Source organism: Strigops habroptila, chromosome 9, assembly GCF_004027225.2.
Source record: "Strigops habroptila isolate Jane chromosome 9, bStrHab1.2.pri, whole genome shotgun sequence".
Classification (NCBI taxonomy): domain Eukaryota; kingdom Metazoa; phylum Chordata; class Aves; order Psittaciformes; family Psittacidae; genus Strigops; species Strigops habroptila.
This window is the reverse complement of record NC_044285.2, coordinates 22,014,751-22,037,914: the sequence shown is the minus strand read 5'-3', so window position 1 is coordinate 22,037,914 and position 23,164 is coordinate 22,014,751. Positions and strand designations below refer to the sequence as shown.

General features: G+C 55.6%; 2 protein-coding genes and 2 non-coding genes across 6 annotated transcripts in view; 2 read left to right on the top strand and 2 right to left on the bottom strand.

The window, feature by feature from the left end:
• Window positions 1-4,403: 4,403 nt before the first annotated feature.
• Window positions 4,404-4,475, top strand: TRNAH-GUG. Its single transcript has one exon. It is a non-coding gene; the product is annotated as a tRNA-His (tRNA).
• A 272-nt stretch (window positions 4,476-4,747) lies between these two features.
• On the bottom strand, window positions 4,748-4,819 carry TRNAH-GUG. The gene has a single exon. It is a non-coding gene; the product is annotated as a tRNA-His (tRNA).
• Window positions 4,820-5,458: 639 nt separating this feature from the next.
• Window positions 5,459-18,837, top strand: LOC115613050 (sodium/nucleoside cotransporter 1-like). Of its 2 annotated transcripts, XM_030498073.1 has the most exons (18): window positions 5,459-5,495; window positions 7,839-7,968; window positions 8,040-8,137; window positions 8,569-8,660; window positions 9,078-9,267; window positions 9,630-9,771; window positions 10,543-10,656; window positions 11,059-11,136; window positions 11,508-11,588; window positions 11,923-12,003; window positions 12,146-12,271; window positions 15,693-15,823; window positions 16,027-16,195; window positions 16,390-16,587; window positions 17,017-17,098; window positions 17,571-17,669; window positions 18,090-18,201; window positions 18,294-18,837. In XM_030498073.1, exons 2-18 carry the CDS (start codon window positions 7,900-7,902, stop codon window positions 18,415-18,417), a joined length of 1,986 nt encoding a protein of 661 aa, XP_030353933.1. In that variant the 5' UTR covers window positions 5,459-5,495; window positions 7,839-7,899; the 3' UTR covers window positions 18,418-18,837. The 2 variants fall into 2 exon arrangements, with proteins under 2 accessions (XP_030353933.1, XP_030353934.1); XM_030498074.1 differs by lacking the exon at window positions 5,459-5,495 and having other exon boundaries at window positions 7,829-7,968.
• An 82-nt stretch (window positions 18,838-18,919) lies between these two features.
• Window positions 18,920-23,164, bottom strand: part of ALPK3 (alpha kinase 3) — a 36,171-nt gene continuing 31,926 nt past the window's right edge. Inside the window, exons 7-13 of one of the 2 annotated variants that reach the window (XM_030498071.1) lie at window positions 22,666-22,793; window positions 22,352-22,387; window positions 21,956-22,230; window positions 21,526-21,614; window positions 21,073-21,290; window positions 20,826-20,874; window positions 18,920-20,676 (exon numbers count right to left, since the gene is read on the bottom strand). In XM_030498071.1, coding sequence (XP_030353931.1) covers window positions 20,355-20,676; window positions 20,826-20,874; window positions 21,073-21,290; window positions 21,526-21,614; window positions 21,956-22,230; window positions 22,352-22,387; window positions 22,666-22,793 — 1,117 coding nt within the window. In that variant the 3' untranslated portion in view covers window positions 18,920-20,354. The remainder of the gene's footprint in view (window positions 20,677-20,825; window positions 20,875-21,072; window positions 21,291-21,525; window positions 21,615-21,955; window positions 22,231-22,351; window positions 22,388-22,665; window positions 22,794-23,164) is intronic. The other variant, XM_030498072.1, reaches the window with a different exon arrangement.

The following is a 23,164-nucleotide window of genomic DNA, read 5'->3' as shown; positions in this document are numbered from 1 at the left end:
AGGCTCCCGGTCCTGGTGCAGACAAAGGCAGAGGGAGAGCTTGTGCTGGCAGCTGGAATGAGGCAGGGCACAGACAAACTTGTGGCAGCATTTATGTGGGGCTGCAGGGTGGCTGACTCTCCCCTGGGATGCTTTTATCACATCCCATCTTCAGCTGGGTGCTGGACCAAAAGGGAAAGGGTTCAAGAGGCTGCTCCAGGCTTTGTGCTCCTTGGAGGTCAGACAGGACAGCTTTGGTGAATTCCTCTCCATACGTTTTGGGGGCCATTTTCCTTGATCTCTAAACATTGGAGCTGGGCAAGGAGATCCCAAAATATAATCAAGCAGAAAATCGGTCTGTTGTAGCCTCTTTGCCTGCCCCACATAGTGCTGGCAGACTGGAAAATGTTCTTTGAAGCTTGGGCTTTAGAAGAGCCAGGACCATTTCATGCACTGTTATGGGTTCATAAAGTTTTTCAAGAGCATCACATATGAACATTCATGTCAAGAAGTAATTGAGTCCTTCTCCTTCGGTCCTTGGTACATGTCTCAGGAGCTAGAAGAGGATAGGGAGGTGAATGGTGGGGACAGAGCCATGCCAGATTGCTTGCAACTGTCTTCCAGCTCAGATGTGCTACCCTTTACTCCCAAATCCCACCTAAACCTTCGCCTCCAAAATTATCCCAACCACAGGACACTTCCCTGGCCTGGTCTTGCTCCAGCATTCTGCACTGGCCTGTGGATATGGGAATACGGGTTACTTTGCTAGACAGAATGGAGTCACTCTGCTTAGGAAGGAAGGTGGGCTTTCCGCAGCAGAGTAAATTGTAAGCTGAATTTATGGCCTCAGAATATCCAGAGATGACAGTGCTGGCCTGAGTCAGTGCACTGTTTTCTGTAAAACACAGAGCACCTCCTTGCAAGACTGGCATTTGTCCTGCCTTCCTGGGCACCTGTGCCACTCCTGGAGCTGGTTTTGGGATGTGAAACCAGAAGATGAGGCCATGAGGATCATTCTGCCTCCCATCTGCCTCACTGAGACCGGGAGAGGAAGCCAGGGACTGCTCCAGCGAGGAAACAGCTGGAGAGGCCAGTCAAGGGGCAGAGCAGCTGAGACAGCCATGCAGTGATGAACTGCTCTTGTCCCTGTGCTAGCTGGAAGATTTATGTTTGTGCCACAGGGTGGCAACGTCTGGGCCCAACAGCACTCTCTGTGTGGCTGCACTGGCATTTTGACATTGCAGGCATCTTTAAAATCGCACTGAGTGCAACCCACACGCATCAGAGCCTCCGAGGGACAGAGCAGGGTGGGAAGAGCCGAGGAACCTGCCTGGAGCAGCCATCCCACCCAGGTGCTGAGCAGAGCCTTAGGACATCAGGTCAGCCAGCAGACAGAGGACCCCCTAATGCCCTCACAAGCTCATCCCTTTTCCTCCATGCTGAGTGAACATGTCCTGGCAGGTCCTGGCCCTGTGGGCCAGACTAGCAGCATCCTGTGAACAAAATCACACAGCAGTGGTCTGTTGGGGCCCTGACAACCTGGCACGATTTCATTAGGAGTGGTCATATCCAAGTCCTGCTGGGGAAGACAGCCTTTAGGTAAGAAGCTGTGCTGGCACGGGGCCACCACCACCAGAGATGGGTGGCAGCAGCTTCATTCCTCCTCTTCTGCACCAGCCAGGCCCCTGCTGTTTATCTCCATGTCCACTCACCACCTCCCGGCTCGCTTCCATGTTTGGCCAACTCCTCTTTATCACTGCAGCGTTTATCTCAGTCATGCCTGTTCAGCAGTTGAGATCATTGTAATTTGGCCCATTTCCCCCTTCCAGAAATGTATGCTGAGAATCCCAAGCACATGCCCTGCTGCCTTCTCCCTGCACCATGCACACCGTGTGAGCAGCACCCAGCACACAGCATGCAAACGTGAGCTCTGCACCAGACCAGGTCAGAAACCAGAATCAAGACCACTGTGGACACCAGCCCTAGGGGTTCCACTCTGCCTGTCCCTGCAAGTGCCCAAGAAGGAATCCCCTGGTCACTGTGTGCGTTGCTGTAGGTTCTCCATCCCCATGATGCATGAGCAGCATGTCCTTCCAGAGGTCGCCCACCTCTCCAAACCATGCCACCTTCTCCCTTGGGTGCTTCTTCCCCACCACAGCTGTGCTGACCCGCATCTGCAGCAGTTGTCCAGGACTATGTGTGAGAGCAGGCCAGCATGGAGCTGGGCTCATCCTTTCACCGGTGACACAGCCCAGCTCAGTGGCACTGCGACACCACCAGCCCAGTGTGGAGGAAAGCACCTCTACTAGGCACAGGGCAGCACAAGGACCTCTCCCTCCACAATGTTGTACCTTGAGATTCAGAGACCGTGATGACACCACCTCTGTGGCTCAGCAGCCCCTGTCCTGCAGATGTCTTGGTGGTCAGATCTCTCTCCACGGTGAAGCCAAGGTGCTGGTGATGGTGTTAAACTCCCTGGATATGGGAGGAGACACATGTATCTGCTAACAGCGGTACAGCACCCACTTTAGTTCCAGCATGAGGACACAGATGGTGTCAGGGCACAGATGAGCAACAGCAGTGTCCCTGCAGCCCTATGGGAGAGACAGACTGGGGTCCTTGGAGGGCAGACAAGGGTGGGAGAAGACCAGCACCAAAAACCCACGTGGATGCCCAGGTCATGCAGATACCACCAAAGAGCCACTCCTTCACCATCTCCTGGTCAGCCACGTTTGGTGTTGTGGAGAGCATCTGCCACTGCAAAGGTTCCCGCCATTGCTGAGGGACCAGCCTGCCCATCAGTGACCAGGGCAACTCATCAATGAAGAGGCTGAGGGAAGAACGAGGTGGGCATAGAGAAAGGGGGGCACAAAAGGCTGTTCTGTCTTCCTCCACCACTCTGAACTCTTTTGGGTTGAACACAAGCAAGATGAGATGCTCAGGGTGGCAGGGGTAATTACTTCACAGAGTAATCAAAATGCACAGGGCCTTCCACTGGCTTGTCCCAAGTCTCAGGAAGACTCTTCAGATTTAGGATTCACCAGCTGCAGCAGATAAATAAGGACAGATATGATGCAGGGATATGCCCCTGCCCAGCAAGGGCAGCATGGTTGCAGACCTCCACGTCTTCCAGCACCCTCTCACATGCAAACAAAACACCAGAGGCGCCTGTAGATGATGCCAAGTGACAAGCTCACTGCGCAGCGGGAGCAGAGAGTTCTGCGACCACCTCTTCCCGTGCTGCAGAACAGAGGTGTGTGTCACCTGCGCCATCCCAGTGCCTTGAAGTGCCCTGATTGCTCTAAAAATACTTGACACAAAGAAATGCTTTAGATCCCAGGTGTTTTGAATTCTTTGCATAGCTGTGAAAAATAAAAGAGCCTTCAATACCTGGAGCACTGTAAAAGCCAGCAACAGAAGTGACAGCAAACAGTCATTTACTATTAATGTGTGTTTCACCAGGGAGAAACAGGAACCATTGCACTGACTGATACCTGCTACTGTTTTGGGTCACAAAGACAACTTCATCATTAGTCCCTCGTTTTCCTCTTCATCCATAGGCACTGCCCTGGTGTGCCCAGTTATTAATCATAGAATCCCAGACTGGTTTGGGTTGGAAGGGATCTTAAAGCCCATCCAGTTCCAACCCCCTGCCGTGGGCAGGGACACCTTCCACCAGAGCAAATTGCTCCAAGCCCCATCCAGCCTGGCCTTGAACGCTGACAGGGATGGGGCAGCCACAGCTTCTCTGGGCAACCTGTACCAGCACCTCACTATCCTCACAGTAAATGCTGCAGCAAAGAGAAACTTTATTCCCTGAGAAACACGCAGCGCGGTGAGAGGTGGGAATACAACTGGGGTTTGGACATGGTGAGGATTGGGGTAACAGGTTGAGGGAAGGGTTGGGGCAAGAGCTGCGGTATAGGGCTGGAAGCAGGGACGTGGCCAGGGTCACAGTCTGCAGTTGAGCAAGGCCAGAGGAGGGGGGATAGGGTTAGGAGTGGGGTCAGAGAGGGTTAAAACCACGGTAAGGTGAGGATCAGGATGAGGCACAGGGCAGGGTTTGGGGCTGTGACCAGGAAAGGAGGTGAGATGGGGTTAGAGGTGGGGTCAGGCCAGGGTGCAGGGTGAGGGGCATGGAGAGGGCCAGGGTCATAGGCCGGGCTAGGGGGCAGGTGGGGAGCAAGGCCGGGTTCGGTAAGGGCTGAACGGGCGGGGCCGAGGCAGGGGCGAGCCCCGCGTAGCGCGCACAGCCTAGCCCGCGCCGAGGGGGGAGGCACCCGCTACTCACCGCGCATCGCTATGGAGACATCGCGGAACGGGGCCGGAGTGCCAGCCACCCGGCCCGCCTCCTGTCACGTGCTCTGCGTCATCCGCGCTAAGAGCCACCTCGGGAAAACCCTTACCTAGAGCCCCGGTAGCGCGCCGTGATCGTATAGTGGTTAGTACTCTGCGTTGTGGCCGCAGCAACCTCGGTTCGAATCCGAGTCACGGCATCGCCCCGGCGGTACCACGGCACACGGGCGGTTGCTTTTGCCCCGTGGCTTCATCTATGTCTGTTTTTATATTATTTTAGTTTCCCGTGCGCCGTTACCTCTTCCCCCGCCGCCCGAGCCGGGCGGGCTGGGCAGCACAGCACAGCTCCTCGCCAAGAACCGGAAAAAAACCCCAAACAGTGAAACATTGGCGCGACGTGGAAAAAGGAAAAAAAACAATCAGGCCGTCGGGGCAAAAGTGGAGCCCGTGTGCCGTGGTACCGCGGGGGCGATGCCGTGACTCGGATTCGAACCGAGGTTGCTGCGGCCACAACGCAGAGTACTAACCACTATACGATCACGGCGCGCTACCGGGGCTCTGAGTGGCTAACCTAGCGAGGCAGCTCTTAGTGCTGACGGCGCGGAGCACGTGGCCCGCGTATGGTCGGGTGACACCAGCTGCGTTCCGGCGTCTGCCCCGTGTCACCAGTGCGGTGACGGGCGCGGGCAGCGCTGAGCGCCCTCGCTATACACCGAACCCAGACCGGCGTCCTCCGAACCGAACCCTGCTGGCCCCGCAACACTTCACCGCTCCCCGTGCAGGGAAACCCCGTGTGCCCGCACGTGGGGATTCGGCTCCCACCATCCCGCGTGGAAAAATTGTTTCCAGCGCACACCAGCAGGCAACGATTCCACTGGCTGCAGCCTTGTTCGTCCCGTGCTGCGCAGGGACGGGGGACACCACTTTGCACCACGGTAGCTTTGGAGGCCGCCTGTGCCTGACTCTTTTCCTGGGAAGCATTTCTCAGCGTGGAGTAAAGGCTGGATTCCTGGGGGTAAAAGTACCCCGGACAGCCTTTTCTGGGCAGCAAGGCCACTCCGCTGGGGTCCCGCGCAGGCCCTTGTGGACGCCCAGGTGTGGGCCCTGGGAGGAGCTGGGGCAGCCCCAGCCGCACTGTGCCCAGCCCAGCTCTTTGGACCAAGCTGTTAATCGGTAACTGGGTGTGGGGACAGGCGCTGTGTGGCCAGTGGGGCTGGCAGGTGAGCACAGGAGCACGGTGAGTCCTGGGTCGGCAGTAGCCGTGGGGGTTGGGGCAGGTGTGAGGCCATGGGGTGTGTGAGGGCATGGGGCAGGAGGACACAGAAGGTGTGAGGGCGTGGGGTGCAGGGAGGCAGTGGGGAGGGCAGAAGGGTATGCGGCCATGCAGCACGACGAGGTGGAGGGGCTGAGGATGTGAGGCGTTATGGCATAGGGGGAGCATGGGGGCACCCACCTGCTGCCCCACTGATTGGCTGCCTGTTCATGTGGCCCCACTCCTGAGGTGGACAGCAGTGTAAGAAGCTTCACCAAAACAGAAGCCAGATGAGCCGCTGGGGGGGAGGGAGTGGTGCTGGGGGGGAGGGAGTGGCACTGAGGGGGCCACAGTGGTGGCATCAGCATGGGGGTCCTGGAGGGCACTGAACCTGGGAGGGATGGGGAGAGCCAGGAGCCCTCGGGGGTCCTGGAGGGGTCACTGAGCACTGGGGGTGCCGGCAGGGTCACTAATCCCAGAGGGATCTCAGGGTGGTCCTGAAATGGTGGGCCTGGGAAGAGGGGGTCCTCTTGTTCACTGCCAGGGTCCTGGTGAGAGGTCCATGAGCCCTGAGGAACACTGGGGGCGCTGGAGGCCCTGGTCTGGGGTCCTAGGTTCCTACCATGGCCTTGGGTCCTGCCCTGCTGCTGAGGAGCCGTGAGCCCAGGGACGCACTGGGGGCCAGCATGCCTCAGTGGTCCCCATGGAACCAACTGCCACCTTCAGCTGTTGTGAGGTCCCACACCAAGGGGGATGTTCTCCAAAACTCCTCACCTCCACTCGTTGCATTCAGGGCTGCGACAGTCCCTTCAGTGAACCCTAATTCTCACACTGGAGGAAGTAGTCAATGACCCTGCCTTCTTCACTTTCTCCATGCAGACCTCTATGACTCTTCTCCAAAGCAAGGACAACTCCTTACTCCCTCTGTCCTCACACACAGTGCTTCTACAATCAATCGCTACCTTCTCTGCAACTTGTTTGCTCTTCCCTCACCCCTCTCCAGGAGGGAGCTCAAGTGGCATGCTCCAAGGGTTCCTGCCCTGGTATGACACTGGTTCTTCTGCCTGTGCTGGACTAGTTCTCCTAGTATGATTCTCCTTCAGGACCAGTCCCCATGCAAACTACCACTTACTTCTACTCATTGCTGCTGCACTGTATTAGTTACGAACATGAAAAGACCTTCTTCCTTATCCTTATCATTCCTTATCTTTATCCTTATCCTTCCTTATCCTTGTTCTAGCCTTCCTTCTCCTTCTTCCTTATTCCATTTGAGATTCTCAGTGAGAAGGGTACACAGCAAGCTCACTGCCCTGAACTTCAAGAGAGCAGACTTTGGCCTCTTCAGGAACCTGCTCAGTAAGGTTCCATGTTATAAAGCCCTAGAGGGCAGGGGGGCAAACTCAGAAGGAAAAAAGCTTATAGAAGGTGGAAGTGAGGACATGCGCCCTGGTGGAATTCTGGTGTCCTCAACATAAGAAGGACATGGAGCTGCTGGAGCAAGTCCAGAGGAGGCCACGAGGATGATCAGGGGCTGGAGCATCTCCTCTATGAAGACAGGCTGAGAACATTGGGGCTGTTCAGCCTGGAGGAGAAGCTGCGTGGAGACCTCAGAGCAGCTTCCAGTGTCTGAAGGGGGCTACGAGGATGCTGGAGAGGGACTTTTCATCAGGGACTGTAGTGATAGGACAAGGGGTGATGGGTTCAAACTGAAACGGGAGATTTAGGTTAGGTATAAGGAAGAAGCTCTTCCCTGTGAGGGTGGTGAGGCGCTGGCACAAGTTGCCCAGAGAAGTAGTAAATGCCCCATCCCTGGCAGTGTTCAAGGCCAGGTTGGACACAGGGGCTTGGAGCAACCTGCTCTAGTGGAAGGTGTCCCTGCCTGTGACAGGGGGTTGGAACTGGATGAGCTTTCAGGTCCCTTCCAACCCAGACCATGTTACTCGGTTGCACTCAATGGGGGATGCAGCCAGATTTATTTTTTGTAGAATCCCACCGGCAGGGTTGCTCACAGAGGCTGGTGGCCACCACCACCAACTTGGAGGAGCAGTACCAGCTCTTCCTGCTGCACCTAGTCCTCTTCTGTAATTCCTTGGAGAGATGGAAGAGCAAATCTTCCAAGAGAGGAGAACAACGGAGTCAGCACTCTCTCCCCACAGCTTGAGGATCCTATGGGATGGTCCCTTGATGTACTGGTGCAGAAACTACTCTGAATCTCTACTGCGAAGGGTGTTTTCCTCTCAGGGATCCAGAACTGGAAATCAGGGTTGGACATGCATCCTTCCCAGAGGTGATCCCATCTTTCTCTTCCCAGCCAGCATTGTTCCCCTGCAGTGTTGTTTCTCTAATGCATTGAAGCTGCTGCACTTCTGGATATGGAAGAAAACCAGATAACCCTGGACAACCTTGGGAAGGGCTCAGATAACTCAGCTTTCAGCTCCATGGTAAGTCCTCCTTTCCCCTCCCGTGGGGTACAGCAGCTGCTCAGGGTGCTCCAGCTAATGGTGTTTTCCAGGGGGAGGAGAGACTCTGTGAGGAATGTGATCGTCCATGTGGTGAGACCAAAGAGGAGAGGAGAGGAGAAGGGAAAGGGGGATTCTCCTCCTACTGCAGGTAGGATAACCCCTGGAGATGCATCTATGTAGGGTGTTTCCAGTGGCCATAGCAAGTCTGCAATCCTTGAGCCAGTGATTCCCCTGATCAGGGGGCAGAGCAGGGTGGTATTGGCCACATAGCAGGGACAGTGCCTGATGGCTTCATATGGCTTTGTAGGGTGCAGCCAGCAGTGCAGCCACCCAGCACAAGCCTCTATGCATTGTGCCCGGGGTGTTGGGTGTGTGGTGGGGTCTCCTCTGCCACAACTGGCCAGGTCGCTCCTCCTGGGAGCAGGCAGTAAGTCTGCTGGAGGCCATGGCACGCCTATCAACCATGCTGCTGCTGCAAGCACCCTCTAGTCATGACCTGGCTCCATTGAGCTGGGTTGGGTTCATCTTCAGGATCCATTTTCTGTGCCTCTCAAGCCTCTGGCATGTGACTCTCCCCAGGAAGGCTGTGCAGCCGGCTTCCAAGGCAAAGCGCTTCTGCAAGGCTTATGCCAAGGTGTTGAGAAGGGTCATCCTGGGGCTCCTTGGACTAGGTGAGGACTTCCCAGTGCTGAGACCCCATCTCCACATCCCTTTGGCTGGCCATTCCCCCAACCTCCATCACTGGGCATGGCCACCCATGTGGAGGTTTTATCCACTCTCACCCCATGGCCTGCCCCCTCCTCAGTCACCACTCCTGCCCATGAGGGCTACCTGCTCCTCACTGTCCTCCTCCCCTTTATCCACCTACCCAAAGGGTTTGCTGTGCCTGTTCTGGTCGCTCCATGTGCCCCTAGACAGCTGAGGTGCTGTCACCAGTGAGCCCTGCTGGTGGGATGGTGCTCCCTAAGTCCTCCTTGTGCACAGATGGGAGCCTCAAGGAAATTAACCTCATTGTTGGCTGTGGTTAGTGTTATGAATCCATGGTCCTATGGGCCTGATATTTCTGACCCCCAATGTGCCTTCTCCAGCCTACCTGTGCTACTTTATTGCGGCCTGTTGGCTCAACTTCCAGCGAGCCCTTGCCTTGGTTGTGATGACTGCTGTGGTTGTCTTCTTCATCTGCTGGAACCTCTTCAAGAAGCACTGTGGGGCAAAGGTACTGCTGCTCCTCAGCCCCATTTGGAAATGCTTCAAAAAGTCCTGGCTATGGCTGAAATGGTGAGTCAGGAAAAGGCAGGGCCAGATCCCTCCCAGTACGTGGTCCCCTCTCCCATGGCTGCCCTGCCAGCACAACCAGCAGCTGGTGACATTGGACACATGCCATTGTCCTTTGCAAGCACCTCATGAATGATGAGGAATGGCCCAGCCTGGGACCACTTAAAAGCCATGGCAGTAACGTCCTGCTACTCTACCTCAGCAGCACGATGGCTGTTCACAGATGCCTTTGTGTCTGAGCCCCAGGTTTCTTCAGATGCATGGACCTCACAGTGGCATCTCCCACACAATTAGCTCCTGCCCTTTGTGAGCTGCTCTCCCCAACGGGACATCGTCTCTGTGACAGTCTGGGATTTCCTTTGCAGGCTGCTGTGGGTGGCCCTCCTGGGAGGCCTGATCACATGGCTGGCTTTGGACACCGCCAAAAATCCAGAGCAACTCATCTCATTGGCTGGCTTCTGCTTCCTGGTGCTGTTCCTGTTTGCCTGCTCCAAGCACCACAGTGCAGTATGTGTTTCAGATGTTTCTTGCCCATTGATGCCCTCACAGGATGTAGCCTTCCAGTACTGGGAAAAATGTGCTTCCCTCCCACTGGAATCCCCTTATGGCGCATCGCTGGAGCTCCCTGGAGGAAGCAGAGTCCAGCAGGGCTCCTGGGCACAGCTGGACACAGCATGGGGAGCTGAGCTGGGGGGATGGAACCGGCCCCAAAGCCACCTCACTGCTCTTTTCCCACTGCTCATCCCTGTGCTCTTCCATGGTGCCTCTATCATGTTTGCCATCATGTCTCTCATAGTGGGTCAGACCCAGAGACCCAGCACCAGACTCATGCCTGAATTTCAGATGTCTGTGGGTTGAGGGTGGGCCAGAGCTTCAGGTGACTTGGGCAGAAGTGATTGAAGCCCCAGTGGCTTCCAACCCAACCTGCTTCAATGTTTTGGGCAATCTGCCTCCTCCAAAGGATTAATGAACAGGAAGTTTTGATCCAGCAGGTCTGTACTACCTGTCAAACCATCAGAAGGTCTCTGTGCTCTTCTCCTCCTGGGTAAGCCTGGCAGGTTATGTTCCACCAGCCAGTTCCTGGGTCCCACCAACTCATCTTTTTCCCCTAAAACCAAACTATGTTTGTGGGTTTCTGTGCCAATTTCTTTGTTAGTATCCCCATGACCTTCATGCAGGTGTTTGCCATAAGCAGCCATCAAAGGGGCAGGAAGCTAAGAAAGGGAAGTCTGTAGGCTTCACTAACATCTCAGTCCCTGTTCTGCTCTTGGTCCCCAGGTGTCCTGGAGAGCTGTTTTTTGGGGTCTTGGCTTGGAGTTCATATTTGGACTTTTCATCCTCCGAACAACCCCTGGCATCCAAGCTTTCCAGTGGCTGGGTGACCAGGTCCAGGTACTGCATCTGCTCACACCACCCCGTTCTTGTGCCCTCCATGTAGCACCCCCTGGGATGCAAGGACCTGCAAGAAGAGCAGAGGATGGCACGGGGTGGGGAAGCTGCAGGGACTGCACACTTTGAAGCATTTTTGTTTGGGACTGGAGAAAAGCCAGCTATTTCCTGGTTCTCTGCAGCAGCCAGGATCCTCTAGTGCAGCCTCCTCTGCAGGCTGGAGCTGTGCCCCAGCACTTGGAGACAGCCCACCAGTGTCCCCAGCTTAGGTTTCAGAGGGTCGTTCTCTGGCGGGGTGGTGAAGTGAGCTATGGGGCTGGGGGCACAGACCCCTGCTAGGTAGAAGTGAGATGTCAGGGAGAGAGCTAATGATCTCCATCCTCCCATGTAACTTCTCTACTGCAGTTCTTCCTGGGCTACACCACAGCTGGCTCCAGCTTTGTCTTTGGGAACACGCTCATTGAAGAAGTCTTTGCCTTTCAGGTCAGCTTGGGGTATGGGCTATAGGGAGAGAGAGGCTGAGCCTGGTTCTCTTCTGATCTCGCTGCCTTGCTGGATCCTGAATAGCATGGAGCTGAACGCAGCCATGTTTGCTGCAGCAGAGTTCAACCAGCTCAAGCATGGGTCTCCCTCAGCTTTGCAAACATTCACGGACCTCCTCAGTGCCATAAGGGGTTTGCACTGGTCCCCTGCCCCACCTGCCAGCCCAGAGTTGTGGCACCCCAAAAGTGAGGGCTGGCTATGCAATACCATGCCATGCCCATTTCATGGGTCAGAAGGGCTTGGTCCCCAAGTGTACTTAGATGTGTTGCTCAGCTCTCCTTTAACCCTATGCCCCGGTGTCTTGCCTACAGACTCTGCCCATTGTTGTTTTCTTCAGCTGTGTGATGTCCATCCTCTACTACCTTGGCATCATGCAGTGGCTCATTGTCAAGGTAGGGCCTCACACCTGGCTCTGGGATGGTAGTGAAAAGAAGAACCTGGTGGGTTCTCTGGCTACTGTGACCAGCTTGAGGGATGTTCCAGGAAAATTGGCATAGTACTAATTTGGGGTGATTTGTTCTGCCTAAAAGAATAGACACAACCCCTGTCTTTCTTGCATGTCCTCCTGAGAAAGTCCAGTCCTGGAGTTGATGTTGCTACCTGGACTGTGGACACTTCCCAAGACCACCTGTGTGCAGCCTGAGGGCCCAACCGGGCCCTGCTTCGTGGGGTGGGTGGGAGGGTGCCAGGAGTCTTTGGAAACATAGTGGCCTTGTCTTTCCCCAGATCTCCTGGATCCTTCAGGTCTCAATGGGCACCACTTCCACTGAGACCCTGAGTGTGGCAGGGAACATTTTTGTGGGACAGGTAAGGTCCTGGGCAGGAGATTCAGCTCCTCAGCCCTTGCAGCTGAGCCTGCCCTGAAGGAAGAGTCTTCTCTTTCCTTTCCAGGAGACCTACAGCCCTGCATGTCCCTGTCTCAAGGACAACAGGGTTTTCTCTTTTGCAGACCGAAGCCCCGCTGCTCATCCGCCCATATCTTGCAGACATGACCCATTCAGAAATCCACACTGTGATGACTGGCGGCTTTTCTACAATTGCAGGCAGCGTGATGGGTGCCTACATATCCTTTGGGGTGAGTGCATAAGCAGATGTGTGCCCCATGCTCCCTGCCATGGGGTCCTGGCACACAAGAACGGCCCTGGAATTCTGGGTGGGAGAAGACCCGCAGCAGGTGCCCCATGGTTCCCTTCCATAAGCAGGATGAGAGCAGGGTGCCTCCATGTCCAGCCTCACCTCCGCTGGTCTGGCCAGAACCTTGAGCCCTGCCAGGTAGGAGGCACTGCTGTGGGACCCTCATTGCATGTCCTTGCACAGTGAGCAGGGGAAATCTCACTGAATCATGAGATAGATAACTTAGCTTGGAAGGACCCTATGGGGGTCTCTGATCCACCCTCCTGTCCAAATGATGTGATGACAAAGCCCAAGGGGTTGTCCAGGACCTTGTCCAGGTTGGTGGTGAACACCCCATGGAAGGAGATCCCCCCTCACCTCTCTGAAGTGAGGACCCATGGGAACCTCGTTTGTGGAGAATACTTTTTCCATATATACAACTGGAATTTCCCCACTGAAACTCTGCCATTGGTTCTCACTCTTTCCCTGGGCATCTCTGAGCAGTGTCTTCCCACCACACCCCTTTTAAATAGTTTAGAACAGCTACTACAACCCCCCAGCCCTCTTTTCTCCCAGCTGAACAAGCCCCACTCCTGCAGCATGACCTTGGTGGTCCTGTGCCCTGACCCACCCAGGGATGCCCTCTCCAGTTCATCAGTGTCTCAGCCATGGACACGGTGTCCAGATGTGGCCTCATAGAATCATACAATGGTTTGGGTTGGAAAAGACCTTAAGATCATCTAGGTCCAACTCCCTGCCATGGGCAGGGACACCTCACACTAGACCATGTTGCCCAAGGTTCTGTCCAACCTGGCCTTGAACGCTGCCAGGGATGGAGCATTTACCACTTCTTTAGGCAACCTGTGCCAGGGCCTCACCACCCTCATAGTAAAGAACTTCTGCCTTATATCTAACCTGAACTCCCCCTGTTTCAGTTTAAACACGTCACCCCTTGTCCTATCACGACAGTCCCTGGTGAAGAGTTCCTCTCCAGCATCCTTGTAGGCCTCCTTCTGGAAGCCTACTGGAAGCTGCTCTGAGATCTCCATGCAGCTTCTCTTCTCCAGGCTGAACAGCCCCAACTTTCAGAAGGTGGCCAGAGAAAGGAAGACTTCCCCCGATCATAGACAACTGGGTTAGGGATAGGTTAGACAGACTTAACACCTATAAATCCATGGGCCCTGATGGGATGCACTCATGGGTGCTGAGGGAGCTGCACCCATCATCTTCGAAAAATCATCGAGAACGGGAGAGGTGCCTGATAATTGGAGCAAGGCCAATGTCACTCCCATCTACAAAAAGGGCAAGAAAGAGGAGCCGGGAAACTACGGGCCAGTCAGCCTCACCTCCATCTCTGCAGAGGTGATGGAACAGGTCATTCTGGAGTCATCACCAACCATGTAGAAGAAGGTCATCAGGAGTAGTCAGCATGGATTCACCAAGGGTAAATCTTGCCTAAGCAATCTAATAACCTGTGATGACATGGCAAGATGGCTTGACGAGAGGAGAGCAGTGGATGTTATCTACCTTAAATTCATCAAGGCTTTTGACACTGTATCCCATAACATTCTCGCAGGTAAGCTTAGGAAATGTGGGTTAGATGAATGGGCAGTGAGGTCGATTGAGAACTGGCTGAACGGCAGAGTTCAGAGGGTCATGATCAGTGTGGTCGGTGAGTAAAATCCAGTTGGAGGCCTGTAGTCAGTGGTGTTTCCCTGGGAGCAATACTGGGTCTGGTCTTGTTCAACTTGTTTATCAATGACCTGGATGAAGGGCTGGAGTGCACCTTCAGCAAGTCTGCTGACGACACAAAGCTAGGGGAGTGGCTAATACATCTGAAGCTGTGCTGCCATTCAGCAGGACCTCCATAGGCTGGAGAATTGGGCAGAGAGAAACCTAATGAGGTTCAACAAGGGCAAGTGCAGGGTCCTGCACCTGGGGAGGAAGAACCCCAAGTACCAGCACAGGCTGGGGCTGACCTACTAGAGAGCAGTTCAGCTGAGAAGGACCTGGGAGTGTTGGTAGATGACAAGTTGACCATGAGCTACAGTGTGCCCTTGAGCCAGGAGGGACAAGAGTATCCTGAGGTGCATCAGGAGAAGTGTGGCAGCAGGTCGAGGGAGGTTATTCCTCCCCCTCTACTCAACCTTGGTGAGGCCACATCTGGAGCACTGTGTCCTGTGCTGGGCTTCTCAGTACAAGAGACAAAGAGCTACTGGGGAGGGTCCAGTGGAGGGCACAGGGATGCTCAAGGGTCTGCAGCATCTCTCTTACGAGGAGAGATTGCAGGAGCTGGGCCTGTTTATTCTAGAAAAGAGCAGACTGAGAGGGGATCTCATCAGTGCAGATCAATATCTCAAAGGTGGGTACACCAGGAGGATGGTGCCAGACTCTTCCCAGGGATGCCCAGTGACAGGATGAGAAGCAATGGCCATAAACTAAAACACAACAAGTTTCACCTCAACATGAGGAAAAACTTATTTCTGTTGTGGGTGGTAGAGAACTGGAACAGGCTGCCCAGGTTGGTTGTGGAGTCTCCCTCTCTGGAGACATCCCAAACCCGCCTGGACATGTTCCTGTGTGACCTGCTGTGGGTGGCCCTGCCTTGGGAGAGGGTTGAACTGAATGATCTTCAGAGGGCCCTTCCAACACTAATGATTCTGTGATTCTCAGCCTGCTTCCATACAAGAGGTGCTCCAGCCCCTGATCATCCTCGTGGCCTCCTCTGGACTTGCTCCAGCAGCTCCATGTCCTCCTTATGTTGAGAACACCAGAACTGCACACACTGCTCTAAGTTGGTCTCACGAGAGCAGAGTAGAGGGGCAGGATCACCTCCTTTGACCTGCTGGTCACACTTCTTTTGGTCATCAGTGATCTATAATGGGGAATAAACCTTCCCCTCAATCTGCTGGCTGAGATCCTGCTATTTAAACATTAATTAGTCTCCTTAAATGGGTATCCAAGGATGAAAGGTCAGAGAAATGAGATGTTGGCACTCGGAAGGCAGGGAAGGTGTGAAACTGTGAGGGTGGCCCTTTGCCAGCAGGAAGAAGTTTGCAATGTTGCACAATCTATTGCTCTGATACTGATAGAAAGGGATGAGAAAGGGACAAGGATCATTATGACGAGGTCAAACAGCAGGAGAATTTACATCTCCGAGGCCAAGACCACTTCAGCTGCAGCAATGCCTCCATCCAGGCCAGCTGCCCTACATGCCATGGCCAGCTTAGATGGGAAAAAGACAATTTTCCCACCCCGAGAAGCCCAAACTGCTCAGAGCATTGCTGGCTCATGCCAGCAATGTGCTGGGGTTCCCTGGGGTGGCATGTCCTGGGGCACAGCCTCGCATGGAGTTGCCTAAGCCCACAGTCTGCACGTTGTAGATAGATGCAGCATCACTGATCGCAGCTTCCGTGATGGCTGCGCCCTGCGCCCTTGCCATGTCCAAACTGGTCTACCCTGAAGTGGAAGAGTCCAAGTTCAAAGGCAAAGCAAGCATCCGCCTCGCCAGGGGGTGAGTGTGAGGATGGTGGAGTGGGGCTATATGCATCCTGCCAGTGCGGGGAAGCCATGGGGGCAACTGGGGGGGACAAGTGGACATTCTGGGTGGCCCGAGGCTGGGAGAGCCTGTGGTGTGCAGACATCCACAGACTAGGAGCTGACTTTGCACACAGAATGCTTAGCCACATGAACTCATTGGGATTTTTTTCCACACAGAGAAGAGCAGAACATCCTGGAAGCTGCAAGCAATGGGGCTGCAGCCTCCGTAGGGCTCGTAGCCAACATTGCAGCCAACCTCATTGCCTTCTTGGCGGCGCTGGAGTTCATCAATGCTGCCCTGCGCTGGTTTGGGGAGATGGTAGACATCGAAGGGCTCTCCTTCCAGGTATCCCCAAGGTGCAGCCCCATCGTCTGGGCTACCAGATCCTACATCCCTCACCCATCCCTACCTTTGCCTCAGTAGGCTGCTGAGACCCTCGTTGGGTGTTTGGCAAATGCTGACAGTGGGTGTCTGCCCCAAGCCAGGGGCTGTGCAGGTGGTCAGCTCTGAGTTGCTCCCTTCTGGGATCCTTTTCCCAGGTTATCTGCTCCTACGTCCTCATGCCTGTGGCCTTTCTTATGGGTGCAGACTGGGCAGACGCACCGCTGGTAGCCGAGCTCTTGGGGATGAAGATCTTCCTGAATGAGTTTGTGGCATACCAGCAGCTGGCCACATACAAGAAAAACCGTCTGTCGGGTCTGGAGGAGTGGGATAGGAGCCGGAAGCAGTGGATATCTGTGAGAGGCACCTGCCACCCTGCCAGGCACAGGGCAGGATGGATCCAGATAAAATGGGGCATGGGACATGGCTGGTCAGGCAGGAGGATGACTGCGTTGGAGTGGGAGGGCACCTATGGCCAACTAGATGTGGATGTTCACTAACTGCTGGGTATGGGGTCATCCTAACGAGTCAGTGAAACTCTTTCCCATTTATCCTGCTCCTTGGTGGAGCGGACCGTGGTTCCAGAGGGCCTCCTGTTCCCCTGGCCCAGCCTCTCCCAGGGGCAGGCTGCCTAACATCTGCATTCTTGCTCCCAAAATTAGCTGAAGGAGAAAGGATTGGGGTGAGGGACTTATCTCCATCATGTCTGTCTGGGTTGGGAACTATGACAACTCTGGGGCTGCTCCTGGGCAGAGATGACTGTTCCCTGCTGCTGTGCCCTCCAGGAGCGAGCCGAGAGCATCACCACCTTTGCACTCTGCGGATTTGCCAACTTCAGCTCCATTGGGATCATGCTGGGAGGTCTGGGTGAGTGTGACTCATGTCCTGGGTGTCTAGCAATGATGCAAGGCAATCCTGGGGAAGAAGGAATTTGCTGTCCTCAACCCTCCATGTTCAGTCTCTGCCAGCACACAGATAAGAAACAGAATTTGCATGAGGTGATTAGGGATCATTTTGCCCTGCACCCATGGGCAAAAGGATGTGCATGTCCCACAAGCCCAGGTGCCGCCCAGCCATGTGGCAAAGAGCAGAGACGCCAGTGCTGAGAGCACTGAGCGCTCTGGTTGATCACCCATGGGTGCAGCATGGGCACAGTGCAGACAGTGTGCTGGGTGCTGGCTGGGATTGCCATGTCACCCAGACACTAGCGGTTAGGGTGGGCAGGGCGCTATGCGACAGAGCCAGCTGGGGACCTAGGACTCATCCCCCTCTTTTCCCAGCCCGGGGTGGAGCCAGAGCAAGGACTTCACTCGCCCCAGTCTCTGCTTTGTCCCCGCAGCCTCCATGGCTCCCCAGCGCAAGGGTGACTTGGCGTCCATCGTGCTGCGAGCCCTACTCACTGGCGCATGTGTCTCCATGCTCAATGCCTGCCTGGCAGGTAAGTCCCTGCCCACTGCCAGAGGGCCAGAATGAACTGGGGACAGGCAAAGGCCTATAAATGCAGGTGCAGGCATGCACGTCCTCCCGATGGCTCTGCCAGGGCCTCCAAACCCTCTGCTCCTCCCTCATGGATTTGCCAGGGGCTGCCCAGCAGCTCTGCTGGGGCCCTTTATCCTCATCTGGGCTGGGAACATTTCAAAGACAGCTTCTTGGGCACTGCAAGGAGTTCCCTGGGATCACTGCTGCAACAGTCTTGCGGTGAGGTGGGAGAGTGCATGGGACCTGCAAGTACAGTCCGAGGTACAGGATTTGCAAGCAAGCATAGGGTCAGGGTATGGGACTGAGGAGCAGGGTTGGGGTGTGGGATTTGCATGCATGGTCGCTCAAGAGCCCCCAAACAGGAGACTTTGTCCCCTAGGCCTCCTTCATGTGCCAACGGAAGTGGGTGACTGCGTGACCTTCCTCAGCACTGCCAACTTCAGCTCTACCAGCTACACCATGTATACCTGCTGCAAGCAGCTCTTTGCCAGGTGGGTGTGAAGGGCCCCAGAGCTGTACGCTCCTGCCCAGGGACCCAGGCAGCGGCCAGCAGCTCGTCCTGACCATGCTTCTCTCCTCCCAGCTCAATGCTCGACAATGGGACGCTCTCCTTCACGGGAGCCTGGGCCGGCCTGGCAGAGAGCATGCAGTGCCTGACACAGTGCTGTGGGCACTACAACCACACTACCTGTGAGGGGACAACCTAGAAATATGCAAGCATGGCCTGGAGACACCAGCATCTGCAAAGTCTGGCCCCAAGGCTAAGAAGTGCCCCAACAGAAAACTGCAAGTTTGGTCTCCTCTGCTCCAGTGATGATGGACAGCTGCGTCCACCCTGCAACCAGCACCCTTAGGTGCTGGCCTGCAGACACAAGGGAACTGCTCCCAAATAAATCACGGAAATCCTCATGTACTTGCCCTCAACCCCCCTCTGGCCCCTGACCGTGGCTGTCCCACACAGCACGAGGTGCTTTGCTCAGGCTGCACCCTGCGACCGCCACAGCCAGCTTTCGCTGCAGCCCTCAGAAGCTGAGCCTCTGCCATGTTGCACCTCCGGTTTCAAACCTGGCCCAGCCACCCTCTTCTCTCCTGCAGGGTGAGGATGAGATCAAAAACCATTACTTGAAGACATTTTCTTCCCCCAAGCACAAAGCCACCCCGTCCTGCTGTGCTTGGGTGCATCTTTTCCACAGGGACCACAGCACCAGGGAACAGGCCAGTCCTCACTTTATTGCACTCAAGAGCACCCATTCGCCAATGCAGCCTTGTTATGTACATCACTAGTTTACAGTGACCCCACAGCAAAGCACCAGGACCCCAGAGCATGCCACACTGCCAAGCCCAGTCCCTTCTGGACAAGCTTCTCCACCAAGCTGCGCAGAGCCACCCTTCTGGACACCACCGTTCAGGGTGGCACTGCTGGCACCCAGCACCCTCCTTCAAAGCTCCAGGGAAGGTGATGCTCTTCAGCAAGATGAAGCAGGCAGCTTTGGGGCTCTTTGCAAGCCTTGCTGCCCACTGCCACGCTCTGCTGGCTGCTGCACACCTGAGCGAGCTGATGGGCACAAAGGAGGCTTGATGTGATGCAGGGTGCTTTACTTTCCAGCATGAGCACCGCTGCCTGTCCATCACTGCCTCTTGATGCAGGGCAGTGGGACCTGGAACGACTGCTGGTAGCTGCCACTGGGATAAGGCATGTGCCAAGTAGGAGTGATGCCAAATGAGCATGACCAGGTTGTGCAATGGAGCTGAGCAGGGTGTACGGGGTCTGCATAGGGCAGGTGGGCAAGGAGGGGTGAGTCCTATAGGCTGGATGCCCACATATACCTGGCATGGATGGGAGGTGCCCCCTTCGCCCTGCTCCTGGGTGCCCCATGTGAGGTAGAGCAACATTACTGTGGTGCTGGGCAGCACTGCTGCCCTCAGCATCCGCCCAGCAAGGGGGTGGAAGGCTAACCCCAGGGTGCAGGGGTTCAAAATCCCGTCTCCGTGAGCTGCCGGTACTGATGCCAGTGCCCTGCCACGGGCCTGGACCCCAGAGCCCCACAATGCCAGCAGGAGCCCTACGGGTCACACTAAATCCCTCCACAGCAAAACCTTGGAAATCACAGTGAGCCAGGGCAAACGAGACTGCCTGGATGCTGCTGGGCTTCACATCCTTCAAACAGAGTGCTGGCAGGGCTTGGCCTGGTCACTTTATGGAGGACACAAACAGAGACATGAGGTGCTGGGAGCCAGGAGGGCAGCCCAGACTCACAGTTTGCTCAGGGGAGCCAGGCAGGGGGCACGGCACTTGCAAAGCCCAAGGGAGCAGGTGTGACAGTCCCTGCCTTAAGGCAGGGAAACGGAAAGAGTCTGGAGAGGAACATGAGCCTGAGCATGGAGGAGCTCCACCACCAGCAGCAGCTCTTGTAAAGAGGTATTGGTGAGGGGTCCACCCTGCCCACGGCTCACATTCTCCCCATAACTCTCACTAGTACACACCACACAATGCAAGTGTCGCGGGCCAGGGAAGGAGCCAAAGGGAGAAGAGTGGTGGCAGTGGCCACTGCCAGGGTCTCCCCTTCCCAACCTGGCCATGTGCTGCCTCCAGGCTCTTTGGATGGGGCTCCAGAGCAGGAGGTCCCAGCTACCGCAGTGCTGGCTACTGTGGGCGGCCAGACCTGCTGCTCTCTCCTGACCCAGGTTTGGAGGCTGCTGGGATCTCCCCTGTTTCTGCTACTCTCCGAGAGCTCTTGGGGCTCACAGCAGCCTTGCGCGTACCCTGAGGACTTGCCAGCCCCTTCTTCTGGAGCTGGGGACTGGACTGGGCAGATTTCCTACCCATGGAGGGGCTCTTGGAGCCCTTGGGCTTGGCTGGCTCCAGCGTCTTCAGGCCGAGGATGCTGCAGTAATGGTTACACTGGTGAGCGGTCGTGAATTGCTCCAGCAGGGAGGGGAAGCAACTTTCCTTCAATCCCTGGTACCTGCCAACACAGCCATCCTCAGCCCCTGCTTTGCACCAGGAGATGTCCCACCGGAGCAGGGAGCCCAGGACGGAGCCCGGCTGCACTCACCACCATGGCCCTTCGCCACATGAGCAGCGGGACCTGGGGACAGCCCCGGGGACACTCACCCTTTCAGGTTGGTAGCAATCCGCACATTGGTCATCTTCCAGCCCACTCCTGCAATGAAATGGAGGAAAACCAGTGTCTCCCTGAGAAGAACAGGCACTGGCACCAAGAGCAGGTCATTGCCTTGTGAGCTGGGCTCCGTGGAATATGGGGAAAAAGGCAGGAGGGCAAGGCTGGGGCTTTTCCCCCTCCTTTCACAGGCCAGAGGTTAGTGAGGGGTCAGGGAAATCAGATGGCAGATCCCTTTACCTTCCATGTCAGTCACAAGGATGTTTCCATTTGTCCACTGATAGACCCAATGCTGGAAGGTGCAGCATTTGAGCACAATCTCTGAAGTGCCTCGTGCCACCAAGCTGCCATCTCTCTCAATGACACAGTACTGCTCACAGGGCGCACCCAGGTCCTCCTCCATTGTGGCATAAGGGATGTTGTTCGCCGGTCGGTAAATCAGGTACAGAGGAATTATCCTGCGTGTGAGCACAAAGGCAAATTCAGCATCAGCTGCACTCTGACCGCAGCAAGTGGAGATTCACACTGTGGTCTGCTGCCCTGGCTTTTGCCTTTCCCCAACACCCCTTCTGTCTGAGGGTGGGAGGAGAACACACTGCCCTTTGGGATGTCCCCAGCACCCACAGGTAACCCTCTCACCAGCCCCCAGGATGCTCTGCTGGGATGTGAAGCCAATGAAGCTGCAGGACTTACTCGGGCACTGCTCCAAAATCAGGGACAGCTCGTGCCTCAGCGGCAAAGATCTTGCAGTACTCGCGGCTGGAGTTCTGGATTTTACACTCCTGCAGAAGAGTCAGAGACCTATCCTGTCATACCCCAATGAATCCCAAGGACCCCCTGCCTGGCCAGACATACCCTGGGAGCACTGCCAGCTGTTTCCCTGCCCTGGTGGTCAAAGGGCAAGTGACAGGGAAAGCTCTGAGCAGCTCTGTGTTGTTCAGAGCGAAGAGCTGAAGCCAAGAATGATAAGGACATTGGCAGCCTGCTGGAATGCAGCTCAACCCCTCCAGAGCACTCAAAATGGGGACGGCAATAAAGAAAGTGGGCACAGAGCTGGGGACTGTGGCACAGACAGGGAAGGTGTGGGGGAGAGAGGGAGAGGGTAGCCCATAAGGGTGCCCACCTGGATGGTGATATCGTAGTTCTTCTCGATCAGACTGTTCTCATTCTTGGTCCCAAAGACAATGAAATTGTGCACTTTGATGACACAGGTGCGGCCAGACTCAAAAATGGGCTCCAGGCCGTAGATGGCTCTGGCCCGGCAGGCTTTGTGCAGGAAACCGGCACCCACTTCCACGTCCTCGCTCACCACACGCCCGAAGAGCTTATCTCCCCAGTAGCCTGCATCAGCCAGACCCTTCGCAAACACCATGGGCGTCATCTCAATCTCCTCACCAACTGGTGGAGGGAAGAGCTGGTGAGGGAGGACAACATGGACACAACCTGCCCCTGCCACAGGGCTGCTGCCCCTTGCACAGCAAGGGGCAGCAGTTGCAGCATCTCAGCACACAGCTCTTACCTTCAATCTCTTCCCGCAAGATAAATGCTGACAGCACTAGATGGGACAGAAAGCAGAGAGGTGTCAAGGTCCTAGCAGGATCCCACCCTGCCTCATGCACTTCCACACCAAGGAACAGCAAGGGAGATGGTATGAATTGCTCAGGTATTAGCACATGGAGGCAGATGCACCTTGCACAGGTGGTGTTACGGGGTGTGCAAGGTTCCCCCCGCCCCTGCAAGCCTGGCGCCAAGCTCTCTGCATGGTTCGCCACTCTGCCCCACAGCACAGCTGGGGAAGCTGGGAGAGCTGCCAGGCTGCTGGGGGCTTCTCACCTTCTCCGCTGAGCAGGAAATCGGTGGAGTCAGTGCCATACTCATTGCTGATCACACATCGGTAGACCCCGCAGTCCTTCTGGGATGCCTGCACAACAGCCAAGGCTGCCTGGCTCTCGTCGCCAGCGCTGGAAGAAACCAGAGCATGGCCTCAGCCCTGTGTGGCACGTGGGAGCCACATGACAGGCACTGAGGGTAGGCACTGTGCTGCCCTTAGAGGGCGGGAAGAAGGCTACAAAGGAAGCCAGCCCAAGGGCATCCCAGCTCCTCTCTGGCACCTCACAGTACCAGGAGTCCTGCTCTGCAGTTTGTACTCACAGAGATGCTCATCTTCCAGGCAAGCCTCTCAAAATCTGGTCAGGATTGGGCTACAGACAGATAAAGGTACTTTCCCCTGAGTGTGGCTGGGTCAGGGTTGTGCTTGGGCTAAGAGACTCACATTTGGATGGATGGCTGGAAGCCAAACAGCTACAGAGGTGTCCAGCTTCATTTTCAGCTG

Excerpts from the sequence above, each read along its gene's own strand:
- LOC115613050 (XM_030498073.1), top strand. The coding sequence starts at position 7,900 with ATGGAAGAAAACCAGATAACCCTGGACAACCTTGGGAAGGGCTCAGAT. Across the intron at positions 8,138-8,568 it reads GGATTCTCCTCCTACTGCAG|GAAGGCTGTGCAGCCGGCTT; the intron begins GTAGGATAACCC and ends GACTCTCCCCAG. Across the intron at positions 16,196-16,389 it reads TCGAAGGGCTCTCCTTCCAG|GTTATCTGCTCCTACGTCCT; the intron begins GTATCCCCAAGG and ends TCCTTTTCCCAG.